Below are 10468 nucleotides of genomic sequence, written 5' to 3'. Positions count from 1 at the left end.
ACTTTACTAATTTAAAAGAGGCATTATGAATGTAGTCCAAGGCCGGAACAGCAGCAATCAAAAAGTACAACAAAGTGCAGAAGTGTACTTTGTCATTCAGAACATCCTGTGGTTTTGACAAGAGACTTTGTAATTGCTCCAGTAGAAGAGCACCAACAGAAAGTAACGCTCTGAAGCTAAAATGCTCACCAGAAACTTCCCCTCATCAAATACCAGCTCACAGAGTTCTTTAGATGACAGATCTGGTGAAAAAGGCTGACAGAAAAAGCAATACTCCACCGTGTGGCATTGCACAAGAACAGGCAGACCCCTTCTGCAAGGCAGATGGAATTTTCCAAGTCCTACACTGATTTGACATATAAAGGATAAATTCACAGTGAATCACAGTAGTTTTCTTGGAATCATATTCTGATACACTTAAAAAAAAAAACCCCAAACACCCAAGAAAACAAAACAAATTTCAGCAATCTCATCAGAAGATAAACTGTGAGGGAAAACCCCTTTTGGTTCCTTATCTAATAATGGAATACAGATCCTCAGAATGGAATACTTCTCTACTCGAAATGACTATTTGCCCATTTTAAATATGTCATGTCACACTTCTGAAATCTAGAGAAGCTTTTTGAATAGACTGAAAACATTTGATGGAGAGGAGAAAGAAATTTCTTTAAAGAGAAGCCTTCAAGTCTCCTTAAATTCTTAAGTCTGAATTCCCATCTCATAAATACTCTTCTAAGATTCGATCATAAAATGAGAAAACATCTTTTGGGGATTTTTTTTTGCCTGAGAAAAGACATTTTCTGCCCTTAATTAATAGGAAGATAAGTTATTTGCAACAGCTTGTCCTCACATTTGCTGTCATAATATTGCACAACCACAAATATGCAGAATAAATGCAAATCAGAAATTAATAAGATGATGCCAGGCTCTATTTTGGAATCATTTCCAGCAAAGTTTTTGCAAACCAGGCATTGAAGTGAGATGGAAGTAACTACAATGCAAATTACTACAGAACTAATCTGTGAGGATCCAAATATTTTAGTAAGTACTTTATGAATACTACCTGAGTAAAATATGAATTTGGAAATGTACTTAAATCGGTAATACATGGACACTTTTCTCTATTTCAGTAACCTTACAACTGTTCATAACATCATTCACTTGGCCCAAGGAAACTAAGAAATCTAGTTTAACTAATGTATACATGCGAAATATGATTTGCCCTATCTCTGAGAAAACTAGGAAAACATGGGATTTAGTGATAATGGACATAAAGTAGGTCACTTATGCTAAATTCAGCTTAACGTTGAGAAAATCAAATCAAAATCAGTTATCAGCACATCCCATTCATCAACTGGGCAGACTGTTCCATAATTGAAAAAATGAGTCTTCCAGCACCAATATAATAAACTGGCACCGTTCTGAAAGAGGGTCGGATGTCACTGGTTTGTTTGCTGAAACAAAAAAGGAGCTGATGCAAAACTTTAACCGTGCTCCTAGAATATGTCTTATTTCTCTTGATTTTGCTATTAATGATATTGGTGTAGCATAATTTTGTCTTTTAGTCCAGCTTTGAAATGTTGGTTTGACTGATCCTACAGAATTTTTAATTTATCTGACTAATTTTTAATTCACCTAATTTATCACTAACACTTTTATTATCAAAAAAAAAGAAAAAGCAGAGACTGTGTCTTGACACACAGTAACAAACAAACCCAAACAGTTGACTTTATCAAGGCCAACTGTAGCTCCATCCAACTCTTCTTGAAAACAAGACGACTCTGGCTTCAGCCAGCTTCATGAATGAGTGGGAGTTACTCTGGCGAAAGGCTTTCAATGAAACCCAGGACTGTACTTGCACAGCCAGCATTCCACAAACTGCTGCTCTCCCAAGTCTTCCACCAAAGCTGTGTGCTGTGCATGCACGTGTCGCAGCGAGGCCACCGATCATGTGCAGAGACAACTGCAGTGTTATTTCTGAATGCAACCTCAATTGCAACTCAAGTCAAGGTATTTGACAAAGATCTGCTTCTTGCAGCATCCAAGCTGCTAGTGGATCAACCATGCCTGACGTGAGCTTCTAAACATCACAGTGACAGACAGCATGGCTCTTACCAGACTTTCTCAAGCACGTGGTTCTTCTCAATCAATTTGTGCAGCACAACAAAATCCTGCTCTAGAATGAGGCCTCATGTTTCAGGTGCAGTAAGAATACTCCTAGAGAAGTCCCCATACACCAAAGTCAGCAGTGAAAAAAAGCATAAGGGAAGAAGGAACACAGGAGACAAGAAGGAATAGTCATATCTTGGTAGCTGCACTCTTAGTGAGTATCATATAGCTTTGGAGACCAAAAGTATCTGAGAGATACTCTAGTCCTTCAGGCTTTATTGAAATTGCTGAATTTCTGAAAGCTAAGTAGCGGAATAGAATCAACATTATGGTATAAAAAAATATGCTGACTAGAATGCAACTATTTCATTGCTTTTGTAGCCAAACTCAATAATTCAAAGAGCATCACATCACATAACCTTTTCATAAGTATATGGAAAAAACAGAACTCCATGTAACTACCCCCTTGCTTTTTACAGAAAAATTCTTTACTGTCTGAGGGCTATCAAAGGTTGGGATGCTTCCAAAGACAAACTTTTTATTCACAGGCAGATTTGATCAAGGCTCATGTTTTCAAAAAGGCAGCTAGTTTACTTAGGCCATTTTAAAAAGCCTTTCCCTAGAGCTCATCCACTGAGCTGTTTAGGCTGCATATTTCAAGCAGCAGAAAACCGTCAAATCAAAAGCATGGAATTTGTTTCTAAGAGAAGCAAGGAAAAGACAAAGAGCAAAAGTTAACACAGCAGATCACTGCAAGCTTCAGAGAGTGCAAAACAATAGTTCTACAGAGCACTAAAAATATTTTATCCTAAGAGCCCTTGCTCTTTTGCCAAAGGTATGCAATACCCTGAGAAACATGTTTGCATAATCAAAATATTTGTAATGCTACGAAGAAGCAGTCCCTGCTCTAGGAACTGATTATAGCTGGTTCAGTTGGAACTACATTTTTCATGATACAGACGAAAGATTATTAACCACAGACAGAAGAGCACGCTTGCTTTGTTGCCAACTTAATGTTAAGACAGGGAAAACACCCAGCATGTGTTTTCTCTAGATCACCTGATAGTTACCTTGGGGTAACTATCAATACAGTTATAGGACAAAATACAGTTCTAGCCTCTAACCTCTGCTGTGTGACGAGTGAGTTGTACGAACACACTCTGGGAAAAAAAAGGTACAGAGGGTCGTGCAAACAAATCCAAAGTCACCTGGTCTCCCTGGAAGCTTTACAAATGTTTGTTGTTGATACTCAAAAATCTTGGCTCAACTCAAAATTCAATATAACTCTTCATTTATAGCCCAGGGGAGCACAGAAAGCTAAACATTTGTAATGATCAAACTTTAGAGAAACTTTTATGGTGTCAAGTTCAGCCTCTTTCCTTTCTTAATTTCGAGCATTGGAAAATCTTATGGGGAAAAAACCCAAAGATAAATGATTTAAAGTCATGAATAGAGTGACAATTCACTTTTGATAATCCAAGTTTTCTTGCCATATTTAGCTAATGCTGAAACAGTGTCTACAGCAACATCAACACTGAAGCTGTGAGGCTGCCAACACTGTCTCCAACAGTGGAAAAGACTTTTTTTCATTTTGTTTTTAAGGCTTTTCTTCACTTTTCTAAAGACTCAAAAAAAGAAAAAAAAATCAACTCCTTTGTACAATTGTTAGGCAAGGAATCTACAATTGCATTTTCTAGTGCAGTTGTTATTTGCATGTTAACCTAACAAGAATTTAATGTAACATCTTAAAAGTATCTGCAACATTGGAGCAACAACTTGTTCAGAAATCAAAAATTGCCAGCTCCTGCATTTAATTTAATTGCTCTTTTCTGTTGTAAGCCAAGAAAGAAAACCAAAATCTGATACAAGAGGGTGCTGGCCACACTTGTGTGCCAAAAATAAAAAAAAAAAAAAAAAAGAGTTGGCTTTAAGTGAGGCCCAAATCTGGGACAAATTACTTTAGGCTTTCAAGAAAAGTTGCTCAATACCCCCCAAAAAAGCCAATCTGCATAGTTTGTTATATTACAGTAGGCAATTCTCTTTCAGTAAGAGGATGGTAAACTAGGAAAAGTGGGAAAAGAGCACTCAATGTGCTGAGAGCATTTATACCATCTCATACTTGATGTATTATTTGCAACTTCAACAGCCCCTTGAACGTCTCCCACGCTGATGAAAAGCTGCAACAAAGCAAGACAAACTCTCCATGCTGCAAGCTGGTTCTATGAACTGTCAGACAGCTTGGTTCATGCCACAGTCACCAACAGTGGGTCTGCTGAAGATACGTTTCCCTTCCCTAAAAGGGAACACAAGCTTTAATGATTGATGACTAACAGATTAAGTCATACGACTCTCAGTCCTTGGTTCATCTGCAATAGCAGCTGCCTCCATCCTTCTCTTCCTGTAGGCATCAAGATCTGTACTTGCCATGCTCCCCTCTTCTTCCCTCAACACCAATCAATTTAAAAAAAAGGGGGGACTAACAGATCATTTCTGACTGTAAATTATGGCCCAATCTTCAGCCTGTTCCATGTAGTTAAATTTTACACAGGTGAGCCTTTTTGTGGTACTCTGCAACACCTGACACACCAGAGCACTGCTCTTAAGTGAACCTTGCAGCAAGGTCTAACAATTTGGGCTTTGGGCAACCTGGTCTAGTGGAAGATGTCCTTGCCCCTGGCAGTGGTGTTGGAACTAGATGATCCTTGAGGTCCCTTCCAACCCAACGCATTTTATGATTCTGTGATTCTAATTACCTGACTTTTCAGGTTTTGTCATAGTACATGAAGAACAGGCAGTCACACCAGCATCCATGAAACTGCACGTAGTTCAAGTGTAAGAGTTGTCATGTGTAGGAACACAACAGGGAAAATTCATGTTCATCTCTGGACTGTCCTACACACCAGAAACTGGTTTCAAGATGAAGTACTCTGAAGAACAAGAGGGTATAATGAAGCTTCTGCTGCCCTTAAAACACATATTTAAGCTACTGTTACAGATTTTCAAAAACTCTTAACTCCATGGTGTTAGTTACTTCAGAACATTTATGATGTACTACCATGCCATCAAACCTGAAGAAAGAAACCTGGACTTATCTTGGTGCAGTTGAAGCTTTAAAGATATGTAAAAAACATTTATGTAACACAAAGTGAGCCCTAAACCAAGTTATTACTGTACTTTAAATCTAGAGCACGTTCGGCGTGAACAGGCATGTTAGTAGGCACTTTATATAAATTCAGTAAAGTCAGCTAATCGTATCAGCACAATCACTCAGGCAACGTGTTTTGTCTGAGAACACCTAGAAAAGAAACACACAGCGGATTTCCACATACACAGTATTTACTTACAAGGCTTCAGAAGAGCTGGTGTCTTCCTGTAACAGATCAATCCCAAAGTAATGCTTGCCTCCTACCTCTGTTAAAGAATTAGCCACACTATGTCACATTACAGGTCCACCCCCCAGAACTCCTCACAATAGCAAAGAGCTGCAAGCAAAACTATCTATATTCAAAACAATTCTAAATGCCCAATGGGAAAATTGGTTCTTAACAAAGATATATTTGTTTGACTATTGTTTTCCCATTGTCAGAACTTTCCAGTAACATTAATTCCAGTAATTTGGAAGACACTAAGTACCTGCTATGCTAGAGAGCAATACTTGAAAGTGACTGCTAGCAGGGGAAGCCGGAGGTGCATTTGAACTTATTTAAATGCACCTCCGGCTGAAGTCAATTAGCTTGATGCTTAAAAATGAACTTTCTCAAGTTTTATCAACAGCTCTATCCGTGTACATCTCAATGGTATTCTAGCCAGTAAGTGGCAGCTCATTACACTAGATTACAATAATCTCCTGTCTTCCCTGTCTGCTCTGAATCAACTGATCATACTGGTTTTCCTAGAGTACCATCAAGGGTGTTTTGAAAGATCCAAGATGCCCAAAACTTGCTTAACCTCTAAGTCAGTTCCATTGACAGGCCTCTTCATGGTCTCTTACTACAACAAAAATAAGTAACTCTCTTCTCAGCCCCTGGCAATTCAAGCATTTTCCCAAGCCCCAAAGATAAGCCTTATCTACTCACTGAGTAGCAAAGATGGAATTAAAATAGCAAACATAACTAGCTACTGGTTAACACATAGAAGCAGGATGCAAACACAGAGTTGATGGCTGCATTCCTGTAATCACATCCTGCTGTTCTTCTGTGCCTTTTTTTTCCAGTTAATAAAACAGGGAGATGATGACTCTATCTTGTTTCTTCTATCGCTTCTTTAAAAGCTTCTGCCTTTAAAGCTGTTAGCACACATAATGCAAACAAACATCATCCCACCTACCAGAACACACTACTAAAGAAACATTATACATTTTGAAAACAGGATTTTATTGGAAGCTGACAAAAAAGAAGCCTGGTATCTTATTCAGGAACAGCACTTCAGATTTCAGCCCCTTTTCTTTTTAGCTTTGGGTTCTTGGGAGAGCTGAGATAATTCACTTTCTTCAATTTCATCACAATGCTTTCTTTTCTTTTTCTTTGACTTTTTATGGTCACTTTGGTAACCACTGGAGTCACTGGTAGGCAATACATGTTCTTGTTGTTCTTTCTTATGCTTTTTCTTTTTCTTCTTCTTGCTTTTATCATCACATAATCCATTCACAGGATCAACACTTTGTTCTTCTGCATTTTCCCTCTCAGTGTTACCCGTCTCACCTAGAGGCTCCTCTGTGACATTATCTCCCCCAGAGTCACTCAAGCCATTTTCCTGGTGGTCAAGCTTTTGAATTTCATCTCCATTTGTACTGCCAGTGACTGCCCCAGATTGTCTGGGCTGCATGCTGTAAAGAAATACACAAAATAAGCTGAAGTAGACACATAATAAGATGGAGGTGCACATCTAAGTGCACCTCACACAGTGAAATGTCAAAACTTGCTAAAACACAGTATTTACACCAAGCAGATAAAAGGTAAACATTTGATAAAAACAAGTGGAGAACACAATACCATCCTTACAGAAAATCATAAAGCCAGTTTACTACTTTCAGTTTAATTTCTATCATACAACTAGGTTCCTCCTTATCACTGAATCAATCAATAATCACTTTAAAATCTTGGCCTAAATTTCTTTTCTAAAATGCTGTACAGACATCTTGATATTTACTCTTTCCTTGTACTCCTTCATGCACTAACCCATAGTTACACACTGTGTAGTACATATTTTTTAAGTTATTCACAAACACAGAAAGCCAACAACCTCTTCACTCACACAGGAGAGACACTGCTGCTGGTTTACCAAGCAACTGCTGAAGTGCATACAGTTAAAATAAAGGTGGGGTCAAAAGACTAAAAAAACCCACAAAAAACCCTGAACAAACAAACAAACAAACAAAAAAAAAACCACCCCAAACAAAATCCCCAAACCCTGCAGGTACCATGCAACTGGCACCGCTGGAGAAAAAGTCAAGGAAGACAAATACAGAAAGACTGAAGTTAAAAAACACAGAGGAGAAGATGCCCCCCGAGGCGCTAAGGACAAAATCTCTGAGTTTCATTTTAAGTTTAGTAAAACAATCCAGAGCTTCCTTCCAGACTAAAAAAACCCCACCAAAAAACAATAAAAGAGACCTCTAAAAATGTCAACAGTAGCCATACTGTACATTTAACTGAAAATACATTAGTAGAAAAAATTGCTCAGCAAATGACAGTTTAAAACAAACATCTGAACAAACTGTTTTGAAGATACCACTATTTTAGCAAGCTGTTCTAAAAACTTACTGAAGAATAAATGAAAGGATGAAGGTGATGCATTTTCCCATATCGTCTTTGAGACCAACTGTATTTTTATGTTTCAGCAAGCATTTAAGTCACCCACATCTATGGCTGTGAAATGTCTGTGTGCACATGTGTAAACACCAATGTAAACGTTGTGTTCAGGAACTCAATTGTTTTCACTTGAAAAACCTATGCACATTAATAAAACACAGCTGCTCCGGACACCTGGGGATGCTATTTTGAACATGTACTATTTATACAATCAACAGTTCACAGGTCAGCACACTTACAGTTTTAAAGCTAAAGAAAAAAAATAAATCTATTTCTATTTTTCCAGAGAAAATTTCCATGCAAGTCCTTAACACTAGACAATTTATTTAAAAAAAATCTAACAAGGGCTGTGTATAGACATGGGTTGTGTACAAGCAAGAAATCTTAAATATTAAGATGTTAATTCAAGTAATTTATCTTGTAACAAACCCATTAAAACAATTAAAAATACCCTCTACTACGGCACAATACCTGCTTTTAGTGAGTCCTCCTCGAATGAAGAAGACCCCAGCTGCATCAGAATCCAGATGCAATACTTTAAATTTCAGTTCATCGCCTATTTTTAATCCCAGCTCTTGCCACTGTACAGCAGACATCTGTTCAGGTTTAGGGATAGAAGCGTTGAAGCATCCGTGTATCAGGCAGCCGATATGACTAGGGGCCACTTTATTAATCACACCCTAAAAAAGAGAAAGAATGTCATATGAAGCTATAGTAAACATCACCCCCTTTAAACACACACACACTATATACGGTCAGGTTCCTTTGCCCAAGTTCAGAGTCAGTTTATTAAGCAAATAAGGTAACTCTTCTGGACTAAAATCAAAGCTATTCTTATCTGTTCTTCATACAATTCCTCTCCAAATATAAATAAACCTGCACCTGCAAGAGAAAGAAAGTCAAAACATGGGATTTAGCCAGTGAGTACCAATAGGACAGCTAACACCTTCCTCACTCTACAACCATCAACTTTGCTTTGAAGCCTTTTAAAGTCTGATTCACTTGCCTAAAACGGCCTCATGCTGGCACAGCACTACTTAGCAGCTGCAGATACAGATGACACACAAAAAACTCCTCCCTTCCACGGGTGTCAAATATTTGCATGTCAAACTTTAGTCACCTTTGTTTTCTCCAAGGATGAATGAAAGACACTGAGGGTTTTTTCATTTTCTTCCTAGCATACATTTCTTAAATCACATTTGAAAGACACATCCTGCAAAAGGTATGGCACAACAAATATAAGCCAACTCGCGACTTATTTTTCCCACAAGTAGTGCTGCAAAAGTGTTAACAAGCTGTTCTGTGAGCCACACATCTTGTTTTACTGAAAGGCAGGCTTCAACTTGATGTACTGCTATTGTACTTGAAGGAATTACTCATGAGAACATCACAAATGTTCCTGCCACTAAGAAATAAGAACACACACACTTGTTTGAGAATTATCAGCTCTTTAGAAAGAAGTACTGATATGAACATATAAATGACACACTAATTTATAATCCCAGTAATAAATATCCAATCCTTATGACACGATATCTTAGTAATATGTATTACATACAACCGTAATAGAGACAAACAATGGAAAGAGACGAAACAAACATAATTACTCTAAGCTACTCATACAATAATACTGCTAATACAAATTAAAATATAACTTAACATTAAGTCTCAAATGGCTGTTCACGATGGACATAAGCAAAGCTTTGACTACTTAATACAGATGCCCTGCAAGATATCAACAGGTCTACGTACCACCAGCTTCTTCCCTTTCTTGGGGCTGAAGATGACGAAGTCCGCCTCGATATTTAGGTGGATGAATCCCTGGTCGTCGTAAATGTCCCCCAGCTCACCCACCACTTTGATGTTGTCGTAAGCCACCGGTACGCCCTGAAGGCTGGAAGGAGAAGGGGGGCACACTTAGCCGATAGGCCGCAGACAGCAACCGCGGGGCCGGGGGGCGCCACCTCCACCTCTCCCCCCCCCCCGGGCGCGGCGGGACCCCCACGCAGGCTGAGGCGTGCCCCGACCCGAGCCCCTTCCCCGGCCGCACCTTTCCGAGTAGCGCAGGAGCTCGGCATCCAGCTGGGCGCGGATACCGGTCCGCTTGCGGCCCAGGTACAGCGGCGCCAGGGCGACATGCCTGCGGCGCGGCGCCACCACCAGGCACGAGTAACGGCGCCCCACCAGGCCGCGGGCCACAGCGAAGGAAGGGATGGCGGCGGCGGGCAGCTGCGGGGCGAGCGGCGGCGCATCCCCCGCCACGGCCATGCTGCGCGCGGGCACCAGCTAGGCCGCGCGGGTGGCTGGAACACCAACTGCACACGCCGCGGCGCACAGCGATGGCGTCATTCACCATCCGTCGGGGCGGGGGCGCGGAATGGCGGAGCCCCGTCCTGGGGGAGTGACGCACATCCGAGTGCTGGCAGCAACAGCGGCCAGGCCGGTGCACAGGCGGCTGGGGTGTAAGGGTTTCGCGCTGCGGCCCGGCTATGGCGGGTCCGTTGATCGCATCGGGCTGTGGGCAGGCAGGGAAGTCACTCTGAGGAACC

At 40.3% G+C, this 10468-nt stretch overlaps 1 protein-coding gene across 1 annotated transcript; it reads right to left on the bottom strand.

Annotated features, from left to right (window-relative positions):
• Positions 1 to 6461: 6461 nt before the first annotated feature.
• POLR1F (RNA polymerase I subunit F) lies at positions 6462 to 10197 on the bottom strand. The gene is made up of 4 exons (XM_084280425.1): positions 9970 to 10197; positions 9672 to 9813; positions 8391 to 8599; positions 6462 to 6934 (listed from the first exon to the last, which is right to left on the bottom strand). Exons 1-4 carry the CDS (start codon positions 10185 to 10187, stop codon positions 6541 to 6543), a joined length of 963 nt encoding a protein of 320 aa, XP_084136551.1. The 5' UTR covers positions 10188 to 10197; the 3' UTR covers positions 6462 to 6540.
• Between the last annotated feature and the right edge of the window lie 271 nt (positions 10198 to 10468).

Source organism: Gallinula chloropus (genome assembly GCF_964237585.1).
Source record: "Gallinula chloropus genome assembly, chromosome: 2".
Lineage (NCBI taxonomy): Eukaryota > Metazoa > Chordata > Aves > Gruiformes > Rallidae > Gallinula > Gallinula chloropus.
This window is presented reverse-complemented; position numbering and strand designations above follow the sequence as displayed.

Excerpts from the sequence above, each read along its gene's own strand:
- POLR1F (XM_084280425.1), bottom strand. The coding sequence starts at position 10,187 with ATGGCCGTGGCGGGGGATGCGCCGCCGCTCGCCCCGCAGCTGCCCGCC. Across the intron at positions 9,814-9,969 it reads CTCCTGCGCTACTCGGAAAG|CCTTCAGGGCGTACCGGTGG; the intron begins GTGCGGCCGGGG and ends TTCTCCTTCCAG. Across the intron at positions 8,600-9,671 it reads AGAAAGGGAAGAAGCTGGTG|GGTGTGATTAATAAAGTGGC; the intron begins GTACGTAGACCT and ends TCTCTTTTTTAG.